This window comes from Notolepis coatsorum (genome assembly GCF_963971535.1).
Source record: "Notolepis coatsorum genome assembly, chromosome: 2".
NCBI lineage: Eukaryota > Metazoa > Chordata > Actinopteri > Aulopiformes > Paralepididae > Notolepis > Notolepis coatsorum.
Genome location: NC_140166.1, coordinates 29,610,222 through 29,634,874, shown reverse-complemented (window position 1 = coordinate 29,634,874; position 24,653 = coordinate 29,610,222). Strand labels below are relative to the sequence as shown.

Below are 24,653 nucleotides of genomic sequence, written 5' to 3'. Positions count from 1 at the left end.
TTCATCAGTGTAGCTGGGTCCTTAACTCTGACTCATGTTTCATCAGTGTAGCTGGGTCCTTAACTCTGACTCATGTTTCATCAGTGTAGCTGGGTCCTTAACTCTGACTCATGTTTCATCAGTGTAGCTGGGTCCTTAACTCTGACTCATGTGTCATCAGTGTAACTGGGTCCTTAACTCTGACTCATGTTTCATCAGTGTAGCTGGGTCCTTAACTCTGACTCATGTTTCATCAGTGTAGCTGGGTCCTTAACTCTGACTCATGTTTCATCAGTGTAGCTGGGTCCTTAACTCTGACTCATGTTTCATCAGTGTAGCTGGGTCCTTAACTCTGACTCATGTTTCATCAGTGTAGCTGGGTCCTTAACTCTGACTCATGTTTCATCAGTGTAGCTGGGTCCTTAACTCTGACTCATGTTTCATCAGTGTAGCTGGGTCCTTAACTCTGACTCATGTTTCATCAGTGTAGCTGGGTCCTTAACTCTGACTCATGTTTCATCAGTGTAGCTGGGTCCTTAACTCTGACTCATGTTTCATCAGTGTAGCTGGGTCCTTAACTCTGACTCATGTTTCATCAGTGTAGCTGGGTCCTTAACTCTGACTCATGTTTCATCAGTGTAGCTGGGTCCTTAACTCTGACTCATGTTGCATCAGTGTAGCTGTGTCCTTAACTCTGACTCATGTTTCATCAGTGTAGCTGGGTCCTTAACTCTGACTCATGTTTCATCAGTGTAGCTGGGTCCTTAACTCTGACTCATGTTTCATCAGTGTAGCTGGGTCCTTAACTCTGACTCATGTTTCATCAGTGTAGCTGGGTCCTTAACTCTGACTCATGTTGCATCAGTGTAGCTGTGTCCTTAACTCTGACTCATGTTTCATCAGTGTAGCTGGGTCCTTAACTCTGACTCATGTTTCATCAGTGTAGCTGGGTCCTTAACTCTGACTCATGTTTCATCAGTGTAGCTGTGTCCTTAACTCTGACTCATGTTTCATCAGTGTAGCTGGGTCCTTAACTCTGACTCATGTTTCATCAGTGTAGCTGTGTCCTTAACTCTGACTCATGTTTCATCAGTGTAGCTGGGTCCTTAACTCTGACTCATGTTTCATCAGTGTAGCTGGGTCCTTAACTCTGACTCATGTTTCATCAGTGTAACTGGGTCCTTAACTCTGACTCATGTTTCATCAGTGTAACTGGGTCCTTAGTGTAGCTGTGTCCTTAACTCTGACTCATGCCTGCAGGATATAGCATCCATACGCGCTCAGTAGGTTAACTGAATTCGGTGAAATGCTAACTTGTTAGGGTCAGTGGCGGCTCTACCACTAGGGGCGCTCGGGCGCCGCCCCCCCTCAGCTCCTACCCTGGTTATATGAGAGAACAAGACAAATACGTTTTTAGTTTTTTTGTTTTATAGCCCTATAAATAATATAAACATGTTTAAAATTAATAATATTTACTCATTTTAAGTATGTTTGTGTTTCCAATGCACAATATAACGTTATTATCGCAATTAAAAAACACTCGTTTTCCAAAGCAGGAAGTGACATCACGTTTTTTTTTATTTTTTTGTATTTCTCACCCGGGCTAGAAGCGATAGCGCTCTGAGTGCGCGTCACAGTTTGATCGCTGTCTCCGTCACAGCCAATCAGTGCATACGGCGTTGTGCGTTGAAATATGACTATTATGTTGGAATCCGAGCGCGATTTGAAGCGGTCTAGGCAGCCGCGTGAACTTCCGTGAAGTATTTTCCATAGCCGCATTTTCGTGGAGACGCTCTCTGATTGGCCGACGCGATGCCAGTTTTTTTCCATAGCCACATTTCTCGGGTTGGCTTACAGAGAGAATGCAACACAGCAAGTTCAGCAACAGCAGTTCAGTCGACTCGTCAACAACAACAGCAACTACACTGAGCTTAGGCACTCTTTCAAAGTTGGTTAAGGTTAGAGTTTGTCTTAGAGCATGGCGATAGAACGCCAGGTAGTTTGCAGGCTGTTCGAGGCGGAAATGGACAAAGACACAGCTTGTTGGCTAACAACAAGCTATATATGGATGCAGTGTGGAGGGACATGTATGGACAATGGATGGACATCAACACAGGCTGGATGGACAATGCCATGGAGTGGATATACTTTATCAACAAGCCAACAACAAGGTAGATTAGCGATCTTAACTCTAGTTTAATACATGATACGTTGTCTACTGATGCCGCATAACGTTGTAACGTTACAGCTACTGCTAGCTGTTAGCTCCGTTAGCTTAGCTCGCCACTTTTATAATTACTGCATGGAAACGGAGTAACGTTAACGTTTAAACGTTATGTCGAGGTCATACAATACTACAGTCGACATAAGGTTAACGTTACCCCGTTTCCATGAAGTGTTTAAATAGCAGCAATCTTGTTGAAAATGTAACTTTACTAAAATGCTCTCTCTCTCTCGCTCTCTCTCTCTCTCTCTCTCTCGCTCTCTCTCTCTCTCTAATTTCGCGGCATGTGGGACATAACCACTCAGACAATGAATGGTAACTTGTTTAAAATAACGAGCTTTACAAATGTGTTTATTATTGAATGGATCTGACATCATCTGAGAGAGAGAGAGAGAGCGAGAGAGAGAGAGAGCGAGAGCGAGAGAGAGAGCTGTGCGTGTTTGTGTTGCTGCTGATGCATAATGAATGAATGGTGAGTTGTTTAAAATGACAACATACATGTGTTAATTATTTGATTTGATTGATCCGAGAGACAGAGAGAGATTGCTCCAGAGCATCTCAGAGCATTACATTTTCAACTCGACCTATTAACGAGAACTGCGACCTACAAGGCACCAGCGGCAGCGGCCGCCACTGGTTAGGGTTAGCTAAAAATCTTGTGTACAGAGTAAGACATGCACATACTGTTAAAAGTAGAAAGTAGTGGTCTAGTCTGAAGCAGTGTGGGCATAACGTGACTTTATACATCCTGCTATTTCCTGAAAAATACAATATTTTAACGTCACTTTCACCAATTTGATAATATAATTTCTATAGGCTACTAGGAATTTCAATGCTAAAGATTTGGGCTAAATCAGTAAACTGCATGCAGGTGGGTTTACCCTTCACTACACCTTACTCTTCACAGTGGCCTTTAGGACAACCGTCTTGTAGGCTGACATTTTCTAGACCCCAATAGTTTTCTCAAAGTTCATGGCTCATAGCTATGAACCTTTGTTGATTTGTACAAGGCAAACAATGCATTGTTCCATTTTCATGTCATTCCATTCCAAATAAATATGTCAACATTATCAGATCATGATGAACATACACCGTGAAAAGTGGGATTGACTGCATTTTGAGCATGGCTCTAGTCTAACAGTACTAGTGGCGCTGGTGTGTTTTCTCAGTACGTAGGTGACAAACACTTTGTGCAGTAGCTTATTCAGTAGGGATGCACCGATCCGATATTGATATCGGCCCCGATATCACAAAAATAGCTGGATCGGGTATCGGTAAAAAAATATATATATATCAGATTTCTCTTTTTTTATATATAATTTTATATATATATATAATATAATAATAAATACAATAAGAAATAACAATTCAGTACATTTATATCTATGTTAATTTGTTACATTTACGTAGTTTCACTAAGTTAGGAAAGTAATGTTTTAAGTCAAGCCTTGCACAAAAGAATGATCCCAGTCTCTTCCACACAGTGAGGCATACAGTTTATTAATTGAACAATGGGTATTTGCATTTACATTTACATCTAGTCATTTAGCTGACTCTTATCCAAAGCAACTTACAAGTTCTGTACGACAAGTCATCAGGAAGGGCACAACTCTATCAGCTGAGTAACAATGTTCATCAAAGTGTTGAGTGCTACAGTGTAGGTTAGTATTAGGACAAGTGCATGACAGTAAGGTTAGTTAGGGTTAGATTTTTTTTTTATAACGGTATGGGTATCGGATCGGTACTCTGTATCGGCCGATACCCAAAGCCAGGTATCAGTATCGGGACTGAAAAAGTCGGATCGGTGCATCCCTATTATTCAGGGCTTTAGACTACGAGTAAAATGGTCACATTATACAACCTTTTTGGGGGGGAAGTGCATGTTCATATTAACTTGGTAGCACTAGAGCGAGTCAGAAGGGAAAACATCTAGTTTTCTTACCACCACCCCCCACCCACCCAAAGGGACCACACTTTAAAAGGGAACATATTATGGGAAATGGGTTTTGCCTAGTCTTTGTGTGGATTTGGCAGTCTGACAGCCAGGGTTTGAAGTCATGAGATCAACAAGCCAAAACAAGCTGTTCAGAACGATTAGCTTCTGGAGTCAGGAACACTGCCTACCTAACGTAGTGCTTTGTAAAATATGTTTACTCTTGGGTGTGGGGCAGCCAGGCAGGAAAGGTGTGTGATTACTACAATGGGAGAAAGAGGTGCTTGACAAACATGTGTTGAAAAGATAAATATTGTGTCCCTGTTAACTTAAAACTCTAACCATGCCCAAGGTCAGGCCGAGCAGAAGGAAGTCATGGATCATGCACAGAATATAATTTAAGGACTTTCCACGGTGTGTGTGAGAGAGAGAGAGAGAGAGATGGAGCTCTTTATAGGTCTGACAAATGACTGCTCATTAGCAAGGTCTGCCGCCCCAGCGCCAGGGAAGCAGACAGCGCAGGGAGACTGACACGTATGACACCGACAGACAGCACAGACAGACTGACACGTACGACAGCCGACAGACAGACTGATACGTACGACAGCCGACAGACAGACTGACACGTACGACAGCCGACAGACAGACTGACACGTACAACAGCCGACAGACAGCGCAGACAGACTGACACGTACGACAGCCGACAGACAGACTGACACGTACGACAGCCGAGAGACAGCGCAGATAGACTGACACGTACAACAGCCGACAGACAGCGCAGACAGACTGACACGTACGACAGCCGACAGACAGACTGACACGTACGACAGCCGAGAGACAGCGCAGACAGACTGACACGTACGACAGCCGACAGTGTCAGTGACAGTATTATTCTTGAGACATTGACAGATGGGTCACGTCAGGGAGAGAGGGGGTGATGGAAAAACAGATGTAACAGATGGGAAAAGGAACATGTTTAGTAGACAAAGCAAGGTAGAAAGAGAGAAAGAGAAAGCAAAAGAAAAAGAGAGGAAGAACAAGAAAGTGAATGAAAAAGAAAAGCAGTATGTAAAGAACAGCAGTATGTAAAGAAAAGCGGTAGGGATGTCCGATATTATCGGCCTATATTGGGATTCAAATGTAATATCGGAAAATATCGGTATCGGTTTAAAAAATAAAAATAAATATATATATATATATATATATATATATATATATATATTTTTTTTTTACATTTCTTTAACCTTTATTTACCCAGGCAAGCAAGTAAGAACAAATTATTATTTTATTTATTGTCAAAGTATGCATAATGTTGGGCAGCTGGGTGGCGCAATGGACAAAGCGCTCGTCACCAACGCGAGAGACACTGGTATCAAATCCGGCTGTCAGCGTTGCCTCCGGCTTGGCCGGCCGTCATACTGGCTCAATTGGCAGAGTCAGTGGGAGGGAAGCCGGTGGGTGGGTCTGGGTCGTTGTAAACAGCGACTCCTACGGTTCGGTCGGGGCACCTGCACAGCGAGGGAAGGATCTGGAGGGAGGTAGTGTGACCTTCCACACGTTACACTCTCTCAGTGAGAGTCCGCGTTGCCAGGTGAAACGAAGTGGTGGGCTGGGTACACATGTGTCGGAGGAAGCATGTGATAGTCTCCGCCCTCCCAGACCGACGGTAGGGGGTAGAGTGCGCAACAACCAGGAAATGGATTGGGAATTGGCATAACGACTAACATTGGGAGGGGAGAAAAACGGAAAAAGAAGGGGGGAAAAGATAATAATAATAAAAAAAAAGTATGCATAATGTTGTGTTAATTCCACGACAAGAGATATGTAATGTTAATTACCTGAAATTATTCAGTTTTTTGGGGGGGAAACCCTGCATATATCGGTATCGGTTGATATTGGTATCGGAAATTAAGAGTTGGACAATATCGGTATATCGGATATCGGTAAAAAATCCAATATCGAACATCCCTAAAAAGTGGTATGTAAATAAGATGTTTTCACCTCAGGTTGCCTTTGTTGGTGGCATACTTGATATGATTACATATGTAGTTGTACATTCCATGAGCTGTTGTGCAGTCTCTGGCATCGAACACCTGCAAAAGGAAATAGAAACACTAATTAAAGACCCCTGCTGTCACTGTGCTGTTCTGAATTACTGAAGGTACTGTACTTGAGTGGAAATACTTTCCACCACACATCGTTCATGTTCAGACCAGTTGTGCAGCACAGTTATTCATTCAATGAATGATTTGCAATGATAGCGATTCACCTGCCAATAAATTAATATGTGCAATAAAAATTGTAGAACAAGTCAGTATTATGGTGATAAAGCAACCGAAATGTAAACATTCATTTCAATGAATATTGATTATGCATGTACAGATTGTCCCAGCTGAACTTTGACATTTGTTTTGATGCACTGTTTTACACCGCTTGTTCAAAATACAAGTACCCATACAGTACTCTGAAGGCAGGGTACTTACTATACAGTACTCTGAAGACAGGGTAATATACAGTACTCTGAAGGCAGGGTACCATACAGTACTCTGAAGACAGGGTACTCTACAGTAGTCTGAAGGCAGGGTAATATACAGTAGTCTGAAGGCAGGGTAATATACAGTAGTCTGAAGGCAGGGTAATATACAGTAGTCTGAAGGCAGGGTAATATACAGTAGTCTGAAGGCAGGGTCATCTACAGTAGTCTGAAGACAGGGTAATATACAGTACTCTGAAGGCAGGGTAATATACAGTACTCTGAAGGCAGGGTAATATACAGTAGTCTGAAGACAGGGTAATCTACAGTAGTCTGAAGGCAGGGTACTCTACAGTAGTCTGAAGGCAGGGTAATATACAGTAGTCTGAAGGCAGTGTACTCTACAGTAGTCTGAAGACAGGGTACTCTACAGTAGTCTGAAGGCAGGGTACTCTACAGTAGTCTGAAGGCAGGGTACTCTACAGTAGTCTGAAGGCAGGGTACTTACTCTACAGTACTCTGAAGGCAGGGTAATATACAATAGTCTGAAGGCAGGGTAATATACAGTAGTCTGAAGGCAGGGTAATATACAGTAGTCTGAAGGCAGGGTAATATACAGTAGTCTGAAGGCAGGGTACTCTACAGTAGTCTGAAGGCAGGGTACTCTACAGTAGTCTGAAGGCAGGGTACTCTACAGTAGTCTGAAGACAGGGTACTCTACAGTAGTCTGAAGGCAGGGTAATATACAGTAGTCTGAAGGCAGGGTAATATACAGTAGTCTGAAGGCAGGGTACTCTACAGTAGTCTGAAGGCAGGGTAATATACAGTAGTCTGAAGGCAGGGTAATATACAGTAGTCTGAAGGCAGGGTAATATACAGTAGTCTGAAGGCAGGGTACTCTACAGTAGTCTGAAGGCAGGGTAATATACAGTAGTCTGAAGGCAGGGTAATATACAGTAGTCTGAAGGCAGGGTACTCTACAGTAGTCTGAAGGCAGGGTAATATACAGTAGTCTGAAGGCAGGGTAATATACAGTAGTCTGAAGGCAGGGTACTCTACAGTAGTCTGAAGGCAGGGTAATATACAGTAGTCTGAAGGCAGGGTACTCTACAGTAGTCTGAAGGTAGGGTACTCTACAGTAGTCTGAATGCAGGGTACTCTACAGTAGTCTGAAGGCAGGGTAATATACAGTAGTCTGAAGGCAGGGTAATATACAGTAGTCTGAAGGCAGGGTACTCTACAGTAGTCTGAAGGCAGGGTAATATACAGTAGTCTGAAGGCAGGGTCCTCTACAGTAGTCTGAAGGCAGGGTACTCTACAGTAGTCTGAAGGCAGGGTACTCTACAGTAGTCTGAAGGCAGGGTAATATACAGTAGTCTGAAGGCAGGGTACTCTACAGTAGTCTGAAGGCAAGGTACTATACTATACAATACTCTGAAGGCAGGGTAATCTACAGTAGTCTGAAGGCAGGGTAATATACAGTAGTCTGAAGGCAGGGTACTCTACAGTAGTCTGAAGGCAGGGTACTCTACAGTAGTCTGAAGGCAGGGTACTCTACAGTAGTCTGAAGGCAGGGTACTCTACAGTAGTCTGAAGGCAGGGTACTCTACAGTAGTCTGAAGGCAGGGTACTTACTCTACAGTAGTCTGAAGGCAGGGTACTCTACAGTAGTCTGAAGGCAGGGTACTTACTATACAGTAGTCTGAATGCAGGGTACTCTACAGTAGTCTGAAGGCAGGGTAATATACAGTAGTCTGAAGGCAGGGTAATATACAGTAGTCTGAAGGCAGGGTAATATACAGTAGTCTGAAGGCAGGGTAATATACAGTAGTCTGAAGGCAGGGTAATATACAGTAGTCTGAAGACAGGGTAATATACAGTAGTCTGAAGGCAGGGTAATATACAGTAGTCTGAAGGCAGGGTAATATACAGTAGTCTGAAGGCAGGGTACTCTACAGTAGTCTGAAAGCAGGGTAATATACAGTAGTCTGAAGGCAGGGTAATATACAGTAGTCTGAAGGCAGGGTACTCTACAGTAGTCTGAAGGCAGGGTAATATACAGTAGTCTGAAGGCAGGGTAATATACAGTAGTCTGAAGGCAGGGTAATATACAGTACTCTGAAGGCAGGGTAATATACAGTAGTCTGAAGGCAGGGTAATATACAGTAGTCTGAAGGCAGGGTAATATACAGTACTCTGAAGGCAGGGTAATATACAGTAGTCTGAAGGCAGGGTAATATACAGTAGTCTGAAGGCAGGGTACTCTACAGTAGTCTGAAGACCGGGTACTCTACAGTAGTCTGAAGGCAGGGTACTCTACAGTAGTCTGAAGGCAGGGTAATATACAGTAGTCTGAAGGCAGGGTAATATACAGTAGTCTGAAGGCAGGGTACTCTACAGTAGTCTGAAGGCAGGGTAATATACAGTAGTCTGAAGGCAGGGTAATATACAGTAGTCTGAAGGCAGGGTAATATACAGTACTCTGAAGGCAGGGTAATATACAGTAGTCTGAAGGCAGGGTACTCTACAGTAGTCTGAAGGCAGGGTACTCTACAGTAGTCTGAAGACCGGGTACTCTACAGTAGTCTGAAGGCAGGGTAATATACAGTAGTCTGAAGGCAGGGTACTCTACAGTAGTCTGAAGGCAGGGTAATATACAGTAGTCTGAAGGCAGGGTAATATACAGTAGTCTGAAGGCAGGGTAATATACAGTAGTCTGAAGGCAGGGTACTCTACAGTAGTCTGAAGGCAGGGTACTCTACAGTAGTCTGAAGGCAGGGTAATATACAGTAGTCTGAAGGCAGGGTAATATACAGTAGTCTGAAGACAGGGTACTCTACAGTAGTCTGAAGGCAGGGTACCCATACAGTAGTCTGAAGGCAGGGTACGTAATATACAGTAGTCTGAAGGCAGGGTACTCTACAGTAGTCTGAAGGCAGGGTAATATACAGTAGTCTGAAGACAGGGTACTCTACAGTAGTCTGAAGGCAGGGTACCCATACAGTAGTCTGAAGGCAGGGTACGTAATATACAGTAGTCTGAATGCAGGGTACTCTACAGTAGTCTGAAGGCAGGGTAATATACAGTAGTCTGAAGGCAGGGTAATATACAGTAGTCTGAAGGCAGGGTAATATACAGTAGTCTGAAGGCAGGGTAATATACAGTAGTCTGAAGGCAGGGTAATATACAGTAGTCTGAAGACAGGGTAATATACAGTAGTCTGAAGGCAGGGTAATATACAGTAGTCTGAAGGCAGGGTACTCTACAGTAGTCTGAAAGCAGGGTAATATACAGTAGTCTGAAGGCAGGGTAATATACAGTAGTCTGAAGGCAGGGTACTCTACAGTAGTCTGAAGGCAGGGTAATATACAGTAGTCTGAAGGCAGGGTAATATACAGTAGTCTGAAGGCAGGGTAATATACAGTAGTCTGAAGGCAGGGTAATATACAGTACTCTGAAGGCAGGGTAATATACAGTAGTCTGAAGGCAGGGTAATATACAGTAGTCTGAAGGCAGGGTAATATACAGTACTCTGAAGGCAGGGTAATATACAGTAGTCTGAAGGCAGGGTACTCTACAGTAGTCTGAAGGCAGGGTACTCTACAGTAGTCTGAAGACCGGGTACTCTACAGTAGTCTGAAGGCAGGGTAATATACAGTAGTCTGAAGGCAGGGTACTCTACAGTAGTCTGAAGGCAGGGTAATATACAGTAGTCTGAAGGCAGGGTAATATACAGTAGTCTGAAGGCAGGGTAATATACAGTAGTCTGAAGGCAGGGTACTCTACAGTAGTCTGAAGGCAGGGTACTCTACAGTAGTCTGAAGGCAGGGTAATATACAGTAGTCTGAAGGCAGGGTAATATACAGTAGTCTGAAGACAGGGTACTCTACAGTAGTCTGAAGGCAGGGTACCCATACAGTAGTCTGAAGGCAGGGTACGTAATATACAGTAGTCTGAAGGCAGGGTACTCTACAGTAGTCTGAAGGCAGGGTACCATACAGTACTCTGAAGACAGGGTACTCTACAGCAGTCTGAAGGCAGGGTAATATACAGTAGTCTGAAGGCAGGGTACTCTACAGTAGTCTGAAGGCAGGGTAATATACAGTAGTCTGAAGGCAGGGTAATATACAGTAGTCTGAAGGCAGGGTACTCTACAGTAGTCTGAAGGCAGGGTAATATACAGTAGTCTGAAGGCAGGGTAATATACAGTAGTCTGAAGGCAGGGTAATATACAGTAGTCTGAAGGCAGGGTCATCTACAGTAGTCTGAAGACAGGGTAATATACAGTACTCTGAAGGCAGGGTAATATACAGTACTCTGAAGGCAGGGTAATATACAGTAGTCTGAAGACAGGGTAATCTACAGTAGTCTGAAGGCAGGGTACTCTACAGTAGTCTGAAGGCAGGGTAATATACAGTAGTCTGAAGGCAGGGTACTCTACAGTAGTCTGAAGACAGGGTACTCTACAGTAGTCTGAAGGCAGGGTACTCTACAGTAGTCTGAAGGCAGGGTACTCTACAGTAGTCTGAAGGCAGGGTACTCTACAGTAGTCTGAAGGCAGGGTACTTACTCTACAGTACTCTGAAGGCAGGGTAATATACAATAGTCTGAAGGCAGGGTAATATACAGTAGTCTGAAGGCAGGGTAATATACAGTAGTCTGAAGGCAGGGTAATATACAGTAGTCTGAAGGCAGGGTACTCTACAGTAGTCTGAAGGCAGGGTACTCTACAGTAGTCTGAAGGCAGGGTACTCTACAGTAGTCTGAAGACAGGGTACTCTACAGTAGTCTGAAGGCAGGGTAATATACAGTAGTCTGAAGGCAGGGTAATATACAGTAGTCTGAAGGCAGGGTACTCTACAGTAGTCTGAAGGCAGGGTAATATACAGTAGTCTGAAGGCAGGGTAATATACAGTAGTCTGAAGGCAGGGTAATATACAGTAGTCTGAAGGCAGGGTACTCTACAGTAGTCTGAAGGCAGGGTAATATACAGTAGTCTGAAGGCAGGGTAATATACAGTAGTCTGAAGGCAGGGTACTCTACAGTAGTCTGAAGGCAGGGTAATATACAGTAGTCTGAAGGCAGGGTAATATACAGTAGTCTGAAGGCAGGGTACTCTACAGTAGTCTGAAGGCAGGGTAATATACAGTAGTCTGAAGGCAGGGTACTCTACAGTAGTCTGAAGACAGGGTACTCTACAGTAGTCTGAAGGCAGGGTAATATACAGTAGTCTGAAGGCAGGGTACTCTACAGTAGTCTGAAGGTAGGGTAATATACAGTAGTCTGAAGGCAGGGTACTCTACAGTAGTCTGAAGGCAGGGTACTCTACAGTAGTCTGAATGCAGGGTACTCTACAGTAGTCTGAAGGCAGGGTACTCTACAGTAGTCTGAAGGCAGGGTAATATACAGTAGTCTGAAGGCAGGGTAATATACAGTAGTCTGAAGGCAGGGTACTCTACAGTAGTCTGAAGCCAGGGTACTCTACAGTAGTCTGAAGGCAGGGTACTTACTCTACAGTAGTCTGAAGGCAGGGTAATATACAGTAGTCTGAAGGCAGGGTACTCTACAGTAGTCTGAAGGCAGGGTAATATACAGTAGTCTGAAGGCAGGGTAATATACAGTAGTCTGAAGGCAGGGTACTCTACAGTAGTCTGAAGGCAGGGTAATATACAGTAGTCTGAAGGCAGGGTAATATACAGTAGTCTGAAGGCAGGGTACTCTACAGTAGTCTGAAGGCAGGGTACTCTACAGTAGTCTGAAGGCAGGGTACTCTACAGTAGTCTGAAGGCAGGGTAATATACAGTAGTCTGAAGGCAGGGTACTCTACAGTAGTCTGAAGGCAAGGTACTATACTATACAATACTCTGAAGGCAGGGTAATCTACAGTAGTCTGAAGGCAGGGTAATATACAGTAGTCTGAAGGCAGGGTACTCTACAGTAGTCTGAAGGCAGGGTACTCTACAGTAGTCTGAAGGCAGGGTACTCTACAGTAGTCTGAAGGCAGGGTACTTACTCTACAGTACTCTGAAGGCAGGGTACTCTACAGTAGTCTGAAGGCAGGGTACTTACTATACAGTAGTCTGAATGCAGGGTACTCTACAGTAGTCTGAAGGCAGGGTAATATACAGTAGTCTGAAGACAGGGTAATATACAGTAGTCTGAAGGCAGGGTAATATACAGTAGTCTGAAGGCAGGGTACTCTACAGTAGTCTGAAGGCAGGGTAATATACAGTAGTCTGAAGTCAGGGTAATATACAGTAGTCTGAAGGCAGGGTACTCTACAGTAGTCTGAAGGCAGGGTAATATACAGTAGTCTGAAGGCAGGGTAATATACAGTAGTCTGAAGGCAGGGTAATATACAGTACTCTGAAGGCAGGGTAATATACAGTAGTCTGAAGGCAGGGTAATATACAGTAGTCTGAAGGCAGGGTAATATACAGTACTCTGAAGGCAGGGTAATATACAGTAGTCTGAAGGCAGGGTAATATACAGTAGTCTGAAGGCAGGGTACTCTACAGTAGTCTGAAGACCGGGTACTCTACAGTAGTCTGAAGGCAGGGTAATATACAGTAGTCTGAAGGCAGGGTACTCTACAGTAGTCTGAAGGCAGGGTAATATACAGTAGTCTGAAGGCAGGGTAATATACAGTAGTCTGAAGGTAGGGTACTCTACAGTAGTCTGAAGGCAGGGTAATATACAGTAGTCTGAAGGCAGGGTAATATACAGTAGTCTGAAGGCAGGGTACTCTACAGTAGTCTGAAGGCAGGGTAATATACAGTAGTCTGAAGGCAGGGTAATATACAGTAGTCTGAAGGCAGGGTAATATACAGTACTCTGAAGGCAGGGTAATATACAGTAGTCTGAAGGCAGGGTAATATACAGTAGTCTGAAGGCAGGGTAATATACAGTACTCTGAAGGCAGGGTAATATACAGTAGTCTGAAGGCAGGGTAATATACAGTAGTCTGAAGGCAGGGTACTCTACAGTAGTCTGAAGACCGGGTACTCTACAGTAGTCTGAAGGCAGGGTACTCTACAGTAGTCTGAAGGCAGGGTAATATACAGTAGTCTGAAGGCAGGGTAATATACAGTAGTCTGAAGGCAGGGTACTCTACAGTAGTCTGAAGGCAGGGTAATATACAGTAGTCTGAAGGCAGGGTAATATACAGTAGTCTGAAGGCAGGGTAATATACAGTACTCTGAAGGCAGGGTAATATACAGTAGTCTGAAGGCAGGGTACTCTACAGTAGTCTGAAGGCAGGGTACTCTACAGTAGTCTGAAGACCGGGTACTCTACAGTAGTCTGAAGGCAGGGTAATATACAGTAGTCTGAAGGCAGGGTACTCTACAGTAGTCTGAAGGCAGGGTAATATACAGTAGTCTGAAGGCAGGGTAATATACAGTAGTCTGAAGGCAGGGTAATATACAGTAGTCTGAAGGCAGGGTACTCTACAGTAGTCTGAAGGCAGGGTAATATACAGTAGTCTGAAGGCAGGGTAATATACAGTAGTCTGAAGACAGGGTACTCTACAGTAGTCTGAAGGCAGGGTACCCATACAGTAGTCTGAAGGCAGGGTACGTAATATACAGTAGTCTGAAGGCAGGGTACTCTACAGTAGTCTGAAGGCAGGGTACCATACAGTACTCTGAAGACAGGGTACTCTACAGCAGTCTGAAGGCAGGGTAATATACAGTAGTCTGAAGGCAGGGTACTCTACAGTAGTCTGAAGGCAGGGTAATATACAGTAGTCTGAAGGCAGGGTACTCTACAGTAGTCTGAAGGCAGGGTAATATACAGTAGTCTGAAGGCAGGGTAATATACAGTAGTCTGAAGGCAGGGTAATATACAGTAGTCTGAAGGCAGGGTAATATACAGTAGTCTGAAGGCAGGGTCATCTACAGTAGTCTGAAGACAGGGTAATATACAGTACTCTGAAGGCAGGGTAATATACAGTACTCTGAAGGCAGGGTAATATACAGTAGTCTGAAGACAGGGTAATCTACAGTAGTCTGAAGGCAGGGTACTCTACAGTAGTCTGAAGGCAGGGTAATATACAGTAGTCTGAAGGCAGGGTAATATACAGTAGTCTGAAGGCAGGGTACTCTACAGTAGTCTGAAGGCAGGGTACTTACTCTACAGTACTCTGAAGGCAGGGTAATATACAATAGTCTGAAGGCAGGGTAATATACAGTAGTCTGAAGGCAGGGTAATATACAGTAGTCTGAAGGCAGGGTACTCTACAGTAGTCTGAAGGCAGGGTAATATACAGTAGTCTGAAGGCAGGGTACTCTACAGTAGTCTGAAGGCAGGGTACTCTACAGTAGTCTGAAGGCAGGGTACTCTACAGTAGTCTGAAGACAGGGTACTCTACAGTAGTCTGAAGGCAGGGTAATATACAGTAGTCTGAAGGCAGGGTAATATACAGTAGTCTGAAGGCAGGGTACTCTACAGTAGTCTGAAGGCAGGGTAATATACAGTAGTCTGAAGGCAGGGTAATATACAGTAGTCTGAAGGCAGGGTAATATACAGTAGTCTGAAGGCAGGGTACTCTACAGTAGTCTGAAGGGCAGGGTAATATACAGTAGTCTGAAGGCAGGGTAATATACAGTAGTCTGAAGGCAGGGTACTCTACAGTAGTCTGAAGGCAGGGTAATATACAGTAGTCTGAAGGCAGGGTAATATACAGTAGTCTGAAGGCAGGGTACTCTACAGTAGTCTGAAGGCAGGGTAATATACAGTAGTCTGAAGGCAGGGTACTCTACAGTAGTCTGAAGACAGGGTACTCTACAGTAGTCTGAAGGCAGGGTAATATACAGTAGTCTGAAGGCAGGGTAATATACAGTAGTCTGAAGGCAGGGTACTCTACAGTAGTCTGAAGGCAGGGTAATATACAGTAGTCTGAAGACAGGGTAATATACAGTAGTCTGAAGGCAGGGTAATATACAGTAGTCTGAAGGCAGGGTACTCTACAGTAGTCTGAAGGCAGGGTAATATACAGTAGTCTGAAGTCAGGGTAATATACAGTAGTCTGAAGGCAGGGTACTCTACAGTAGTCTGACGGCAGGGTAATATACAGTAGTCTGAAGGCAGGGTAATATACAGTAGTCTGAAGGCAGGGTAATATACAGTACTCTGAAGGCAGGGTAATATACAGTAGTCTGAAGGCAGGGTAATATACAGTAGTCTGAAGGCAGGGTACTCTACAGTAGTCTGAAGACCGGGTACTCTACAGTAGTCTGAAGGCAGGGTAATATACAGTAGTCTGAAGGCAGGGTACTCTACAGTAGTCTGAAGGCAGGGTAATATACAGTAGTCTGAAGGCAGGGTAATATACAGTAGTCTGAAGGCAGGGTAATATACAGTAGTCTGAAGGCAGGGTACTCTACAGTAGTCTGAAGGCAGGGTAATATACAGTAGTCTGAAGGCAGGGTAATATACAGTAGTCTGAAGACAGGGTACTCTACAGTAGTCTGAAGGCAGGGTACCCATACAGTAGTCTGAAGGCAGGGTACGTAATATACAGTAGTCTGAAGGCAGGGTACTCTACAGTAGTCTGAAGGCAGGGTACCATACAGTACTCTGAAGACAGGGTACTCTACAGCAGTCTGAAGGCAGGGTAATATACAGTAGTCTGAAGGCAGGGTACTCTACAGTAGTCTGAAGGCAGGGTAATATACAGTAGTCTGAAGGCAGGGTACTCTACAGTAGTCTGAAGGCAGGGTAATATACAGTAGTCTGAAGGCAGGGTAATATACAGTAGTCTGAAGGCAGGGTAATATACAGTAGTCTGAAGGCAGGGTAATATACAGTAGTCTGAAGGCAGGGTCATCTACAGTAGTCTGAAGACAGGGTAATATACAGTACTCTGAAGGCAGGGTAATATACAGTACTCTGAAGGCAGGGTAATATACAGTAGTCTGAAGACAGGGTAATCTACAGTAGTCTGAAGGCAGGGTACTCTACAGTAGTCTGAAGGCAGGGTAATATACAGTAGTCTGAAGGCAGGGTAATATACAGTAGTCTGAAGGCAGGGTACTCTACAGTAGTCTGAAGGCAGGGTACTTACTCTACAGTACTCTGAAGGCAGGGTAATATACAATAGTCTGAAGGCAGGGTAATATACAGTAGTCTGAAGGCAGGGTAATATACAGTAGTCTGAAGGCAGGGTACTCTACAGTAGTCTGAAGGCAGGGTAATATACAGTAGTCTGAAGGCAGGGTACTCTACAGTAGTCTGAAGGCAGGGTACTCTACAGTAGTCTGAAGGCAGGGTACTCTACAGTAGTCTGAAGGCAGGGTACTCTACAGTAGTCTGAAGGCAGGGTAATATACAGTAGTCTGAAGGCAGGGTAATATACAGTAGTCTGAAGGCAGGGTACTCTACAGTAGTCTGAAGGCAGGGTAATATACAGTAGTCTGAAGGCAGGGTACTCTACAGTAGTCTGAAGGCAGGGTAATATACAGTAGTCTGAAGGCAGGGTACTCTACAGTAGTCTGAAGGCAGGGTAATATACAGTAGTCTGAAGGCAGGGTAATATACAGTAGTCTGAAGGCAGGGTACTCTACAGTAGTCTGAAGGCAGGGTAATATACAGTAGTCTGAAGGCAGGGTAATATACAGTAGTCTGAAGGCAGGGTACTCTACAGTAGTCTGAAGGCAGGGTAATATACAGTAGTCTGAAGGCAGGTTACTCTACAGTAGTCTGAAGGTAGGGTAATATACAGTAGTCTGAAGGCAGGGTACTCTACAGTAGTCTGAAGGCAGGGTACTCTACAGTAGTCTGAATGCAGGGTACTCTACAGTAGTCTGAAGGCAGGGTAATATACAGTAGTCTGAAGGCAGGGTAATATACAGTAGTCTGAAGGCAGGGTACTCTACAGTAGTCTGAAGCCAGGGTACTCTACAGTAGTCTGAAGGCAGGGTACTTACTCTACAGTAGTCTGAAGGCAGGGTAATATACAGTAGTCTGAAGGCAGGGTACTCTACAGTAGTCTGAAGGCAGGGTAATATACAGTAGTCTGAAGGCAGGGTAATATACAGTAGTCTGAAGGCAGGGTACTCTACAGTAGTCTGAAGGCAGGGTAATATACAGTAGTCTGAAGGCAGGGTAATATACAGTAGTCTGAAGGCAGGGTACTCTACAGTAGTCTGAAGGCAGGGTACTCTACAGTAGTCTGAAGGCAGGGTACTCTACAGTAGTCTGAAGGCAGGGTAATATACAGTAGTCTGAAGGCAGGGTACTCTACAGTAGTCTGAAGGCAAGGTACTATACTATACAATACTCTGAAGGCAGGGTAATCTACAGTAGTCTGAAGGCAGGGTAATATACAGTAGTCTGAAGGCAGGGTACTCTACAGTAGTCTGACGGCAGGGTACTCTACAGTAGTCTGAAGGCAGGGTACTCTACAGTAGTCTGAAGGCAGGGTACTCTACAGTAGTCTGAAGGCAGGGTACTTACTCTACAGTAGTCTGAAGGCAGGGTACTCTACAGTAGTCTGAAGGCAGGGTACTTACTATACAGTAGTCTGAATGCAGGGTACTCTACAGTAGTCTGAAGGCAGGGTAATATACAGTAGTCTGAAGACAGGGTAATATACAGTAGTCTGAAGGCAGGGTAATATACAGTAGTCTGAAGGCAGGGTACTCTACAGTAGTCTGAAGGCAGGGTAATATACAGTAGTCTGAAGTCAGGGTAATATACAGTAGTCTGAAGGCAGGGTAATATACAGTAGTCTGAAGGCAGGGTAATATACAGTAGTCTGAAGGCAGGGTAATATACAGTACTCTGAAGGCAGGGTAATATACAGTAGTCTGAAGGCAGGGTAATATACAGTAGTCTGAAGGCAGGGTAATATACAGTACTCTGAAGGCAGGGTAATATACAGTAGTCTGAAGGCAGGGTAATATACAGTAGTCTGAAGGCAGGGTACTCTACAGTAGTCTGAAGACCGGGTACTCTACAGTAGTCTGAAGGCAGGGTAATATACAGTAGTCTGAAGGCAGGGTACTCTACAGTAGTCTGAAGGCAGGGTAATATACAGTAGTCTGAAGGCAGGGTAATATACAGTAGTCTGAAGGCAGGGTAATATACAGTAGTCTGAAGGCAGGGTACTCTACAGTAGTCTGAAGGCAGGGTACTCTACAGTAGTCTGAAGGCAGGGTAATATACAGTAGTCTGAAGGCAGGGTAATATACAGTAGTCTGAAGACAGGGTACTCTACAGTAGTCTGAAGGCAGGGTAATATACAGTAGTCTGAAGACAGGGTAATATACAGTAGTCTGAAGGCAGGGTAATATACAGTAGTCTGAAGGCAGGGTACTCTACAGTAGTCTGAAGGCAGGGTAATATACAGTAGTCTGAAGTCAGGGTAATATACAGTAGTCTGAAGGCAGGGTAATATACAGTAGTCTGAAGGCAGGGTAATATACAGTAGTCTGAAGGCAGGGTACTCTACAGTAGTCTGAAGACCGGGTACTCTACAGTAGTCTGAAGGCAGGGTAATATACAGTAGTCTGAAGGCAGGGTACTCTACAGTAGTCTGAAGGCAGGGTAATATACAGTAGTCTGAAGGCAGGGTAATATACAGTAGTCTGAAGGCAGGGTAATATACAGTAGTCTGAAGGCAGGGTACTCTACAGTAGTCTGAAGACAGGGTACTCTACAGTAGTCTGAAGGCAGGGTAATATACAGTAGTCTGAAGACAGGGTAATATACAGTAGTCTGAAGGCAGGGTAATATACAGTAGTCTGAAGGCAGGGTACTCTACAGTAGTCTGAAGGCAGGGTAATATACAGTAGTCTGAAGTCAGGGTAATATACAGTAGTCTGAAGGCAGGGTACTCTACAGTAGTCTGAAGGCAGGGTAATATACAGTAGTCTGAAGGCAGGGTAATATACAGTAGTCTGAAGGCAGGGTAATATACAGTACTCTGAAGGCAGGGTAATATACAGTAGTCTGAAGGCAGGGTAATATACAGTAGTCTGAAGGCAGGGTAATATACAGTACTCTGAAGGCAGGGTAATATACAGTAGTCTGAAGGCAGGGTAATATACAGTAGTCTGAAGGCAGGGTACTCTACAGTAGTCTGAAGACCGGGTACTCTACAGTAGTCTGAAGGCAGGGTAATATACAGTAGTCTGAAGGCAGGGTACTCTACAGTAGTCTGAAGGCAGGGTAATATACAGTAGTCTGAAGGCAGGGTAATATACAGTAGTCTGAAGGCAGGGTAATATACAGTAGTCTGAAGGCAGGGTACTCTACAGTAGTCTGAAGGCAGGGTACTCTACAGTAGTCTGAAGGCAGGGTAATATACAGTAGTCTGAAGGCAGGGTAATATACAGTAGTCTGAAGACAGGGTACTCTACAGTAGTCTGAAGGCAGGGTACTCTACAGTAGTCTGAAGGCAGGGTAATATACAGTAGTCTGAAGGCAGGGTACTCTACAGTAGTCTGAAGGCAGGGTAATATACAGTAGTCTGAAGGCAGGGTAATATACAGTAGTCTGAAGGCAGGGTAATATACAGTAGTCTGAAGGCAGGGTACTCTACAGTAGTCTGAAGGAAGGGTACTCTACAGTAGTCTGAAGGCAGGGTAATATACAGTAGTCTGAAGGCAGGGTACTCTACAGTAGTCTGAAGGCAGGGTAATATACAGTAGTCTGAAGGCAGGGTAATATACAGTAGTCTGAAGGCAGGGTAATATACAGTAGTCTGAAGGCAGGGTACTCTACAGTAGTCTGAAGGAAGGGTACTCTACAGTAGTCTGAAGGCAGAGCTTTAGTTATAGTCCATCTCTCACCTGCAGTTTGGACCACTGGATCCTCCCCACACAGCGGGCAGCGTTTCTCCAGGCGTGCTTGGCACCGTAGATCAACTCCGTGTCCTTCAGCTGGTATGTTCCCGACGCCTCGATCTCCCTGGTCACCTCCTCCAGCCGGTCTGTGTGGGCCTTGGAGCCAAACCTGCATCAAACACAGGAACGATTCACACAGGGGGAATAGGAGAAGACATGAATGCATGCTATTTCCTTTACTGTTCTGTCTGGATCCTTGGTGGATTTATAGGTTATCGTTATTGTATACTTGAAGGTCTACATGTCTATGTACTGTACAGTATGTGTATTATCAATAAGATAGATTGTTTATTGGAATCAAGGAATGTCTGTTAAGAATCCCTCAAAAACGTACTTACTTCTAACCTACTTCTCGAGGCCTACTAGATATGGAGATCGACAGGGCCGGACTGGGGAAATAATTCATACCGGGAGATATAACGCGAAATATAGCCCCAATCAGGCCACTTTTTAAGCGGGGGGTCTGGGGGTCCCCCACCAGGACATTTTTTGTTACAAAGACTTAATTTCCTGCATTCTGGTGAATTTTAGTGCATGTGAATCACAAACTAAACTGCTTAGTACAATGTACTGTTATGGACCTCAAATAAAACTGTTGTGGCACTAGCAATGCTACTCTCTCCACCTTCAAAAAGAAAAAAGCAAGAGCACAACATATTTTTCTATTTACTATTATAATACAGTTAACCACTCTCTCCTGTAAGGGCCTTTCTTTTTCTTTGTTTTATCCCTCTCTCCTCCACCCTTTCTCTTTCTTCCACTGTCCATCTTGAAATCAAATGTTAATTGACTTTCGCTCTACTGTATCTCTCCCGAGTCCCTCACAACCCCCTCCAATGTACAGTAAAAATGACCAAGTATGGTCTTGTCAATATCCCAATGTACAGTGTTGCTTGTACAGTTGTACAGTGTCCCCCACCCACCCCTCCTACCCAACTTCCCCCCCACCCACCCAACCTCTTCTAGAGCCATATGAAATCCGTTTTATTATTTTCCAAATTCCATTTTATTTTTTCCCAAATTCCATTTTTTCCGTTTTAATATTTCAGAATTCTGTATTTTGCCTTTTATGCTCATTTTACCATCAGAAATAGTGTCTAATAAGTGGGAATGAATAAATGTCCACAATTGAATAAGATATAACAGTCCATTTAATGTTTTTAAGTGCTTCAACTCAGAAATACAGTTCAATTTTACACAATATTTTTCAATTAATATTGTGACAAAATAAAAATACATATTTCAAGTGTAAACAATAGATACAGCTAGCTACTACTGACATTATCACAATGACAATGTCAGTAACCTAGCTATATCTATTATATTGTGATGAAATATAGTAATGCATAATTTAGGCACCTTTAGTTTAGTTTATTTCGTTTATTGCTGCACGAATCCGCTTCAAGGCCCTCGACCTAGCATACCGTGCGGCAAAGGGAACCGCTCCCGCCTACCTCCGGTCAATGGTCTCTAACTACACACCCTCAAGACCCCTACGCTCTGCATCTTCTGGCCGCCTCAGACCTACTCCTATCCAAGCTCCAGGAGGGTCATCAAAGAGAAGTCGCCTATTCTCAGTCCTTGCCCCACAATGGTGGAATGAACTACCCACCCCAGTTAGGACAGCCGAATCACGTCCAATCTTTCGCCGTCGACTAAAGACGCACTTCTTCAACCATTATCTGAATAAAAAAAAAAAAAAAAAAAAAAAAAAAAATCTAACCCTAACTAACCGTACTGTCATGCACTTGTCCTAATAAACTAACCTACACTGTAGCACTCAACACTTTGATGAACATTGTTGCTCAGCTGATAGAGTTGTGCCCTTCCTGATGGCTTGTCGTACAGAACTTGTAAGTCGCTTTGGATAAAAGCGTCAGCTAAATGACTAAATGTAAATGTAAATGTTATAAAGGACAGTGTATAATGGCAAACGTTTGCATTAAACAAATGGATGAGTGCACCAGATTTAGCAAGAAGCTATCATTTCCATCTATAGTCCTATGTACTGTAACGTTTCATAGCTATTTAAGTTTATTTAGATTATAAAGGGCAGTGTATAATGACAATAGTTTGCATTAAACAAATGGATGGGTGCACTAGATTTAGCAAGAAGCTATCATTTCCATCTATAGTCCTATGTAATGTAACGTTTCATAGCTATTTAAGTTTATTTAGATTATAAAGGGCAGTGTATAATGACAATCGTTTGCATTAAACAAATTGATGGGTGCACCAGATTTAGCTAGAACTTCTAGAAGCTATCATTTCCATAGATAGTCCTATAACGTTACATAGCTATTTAAGTGTATTTAGTTTATAAAGGGCAGTCGTTTGCATTAAACAAATGGATGGGTGCACTAGATTTAGCTAGAAGCTAAACGTCCTAATAGTGTCGCAAGTGTTTTTGCGGGTCCAGTCAACGGAACGTTGACAGAATTAGCAAAACACCTTATCACCGGAGGCATAAAAGTCATTAGGATACTGTTCTGCTCTGAATTGAGGGCTTATTGTGGAATAGTTTAGCTTCTTGACGATGTTAACACAAGCAGCCAGACGCTTGAGCACCGCGGCTGTGTTGTGTGTAACACGCTGTAGCGTCCCCGCCTCCCCGGTCGCGTGTACACCAAACGTTCCACCCAAAAACGAAATTTCAGTCCAGATTAGGCCAAATTCTGCAATATTCCACGTTTTGCAGTTGATTCCATTTTTATTGGTTAATTCCGCGATTCCGTCCGCGATTCCGTGAACGCGGATTTCATATGGCTCTAACCTCTTCCAATGTACAGTTTCTACGTCAAATGTATATACTTCTTTTCTGGACTCTTTTCGTATCACAAACAGTACTGTATTTGCAAATCTGGTATGTCATAAATGTATAGATGTAGCAGTACTGTCTATCTGTATGTCATATATGTTACGATGAATTGAAAATGGGGGACCCTGATGTAAACAAGACGAAAGTCTTTCTCTGGTCTGCATCCCCTTAACAATTGTATGCATTGAGCTGTACTGTACTGTACCCATTCTGCAATCTGTTAATAAAGTTTTCAATCAATCAATCAATCAATCAACCTGGCTCATTGCCTGGCTGTTATTCTGCATCTGAGTGCCGTCTGCCATTCCATTCGCCGCCTCCGCTGTCAATCAGTTGTATCGCCTGGTCCCGCCTCCACCAATCACAAGCGGCAGCACGGCTCCATTGTGATCCGCGTGAGGGAGAGAGTCAGATAGTTCTCCAACTCTGTCGCAGACAGTGAAATCCTGGTTGTTCCCCACCCACCTAGGTTATCTAACTATCGCGCCGTGCCGCCGCCACAACTAGAAACAATGGCCTGGCAAAAAATAAATAAAAAAATTATAATAATTTTTTTTTTTTTTATATAATTTTTTTTTATCTGTGCAGGCCAGGCCACCGGGAAAACTCCCGGTGCTCCCGATGGCAAGTCCGGGCCTGGAGATCGATACATGTAGTCCACTGTTTTGTTTGTTGTCCTTTTCCACTGTACTGTATGTTAGGTCCTGTTGTAACTGTGCCATGTGTGTCTGTTGCATCTTCTACCAGGGTTTCTAATGCAATTGTGGAAATGCTGTTGACTTCCTCCATGTTATTCTGACAGCATGGGGCAGGGAGGGAGTGTGGAAAGCTGCCGAATTAAGCATCAGACTGTAGATTAGAGCTTTGAAAAAAGCGTTGGAAAAAAAATCAGGCTCGACCCTACATGAACCTGTAGGTTCTGTCTGAGCCCGACCCTACATGAACCTGTAGGTTCTGAGCCCGACCTTACATGAACCTGTGTAGGTTCTGAGCCCGACCCTACATGAACCTGTGTAGGTTCTGAGCCCGACCCTACATGAACCTGTGTAGGTTCTGAGCCCGACCCTACATGAACCTGTGTAGGTTCTGAGCCCGACCCTACATGAACCTGTGTAGGTTCTGAGCCCGACCCTACATGAACCTGTAGGTTCTGAACCCGACCCTACATGAACCTGTGTAGGTTCTGAGCCCGACCCTACATGAACCTGTGTAGGTTCTGAGCCCGACCCTACATGAACCTGTGTAGGTTCTGAGCCCGACCCTACATGAACCTGTGTAGGTTCTGAGCCCGACCCTACATGAACCTGTGTAGGTTCTGAGCCCGACCCTACATGAACCTGTGTAGGTTCTGAGCCCGACCCTACATGAACCTGTGT

At 44.0% G+C, this 24,653-nt stretch overlaps 1 protein-coding gene across 1 annotated transcript in view; it reads right to left on the bottom strand.

The window, feature by feature from the left end:
- The window catches only part of nos1 (nitric oxide synthase 1 (neuronal)), a gene marked incomplete at its 3' end in the record, with an annotated part of 99,134 nt that overhangs the window by 64,502 nt on the left and 9,979 nt on the right, over positions 1 to 24,653 (bottom strand). Inside the window, exons 3-4 of the mRNA XM_084307826.1 lie at positions 20,406 to 20,568; positions 6,138 to 6,229 (exon numbers count right to left, since the gene is read on the bottom strand). Coding sequence (XP_084163952.1) covers positions 6,138 to 6,229; positions 20,406 to 20,568 — 255 coding nt within the window. The remainder of the gene's footprint in view (positions 1 to 6,137; positions 6,230 to 20,405; positions 20,569 to 24,653) is intronic.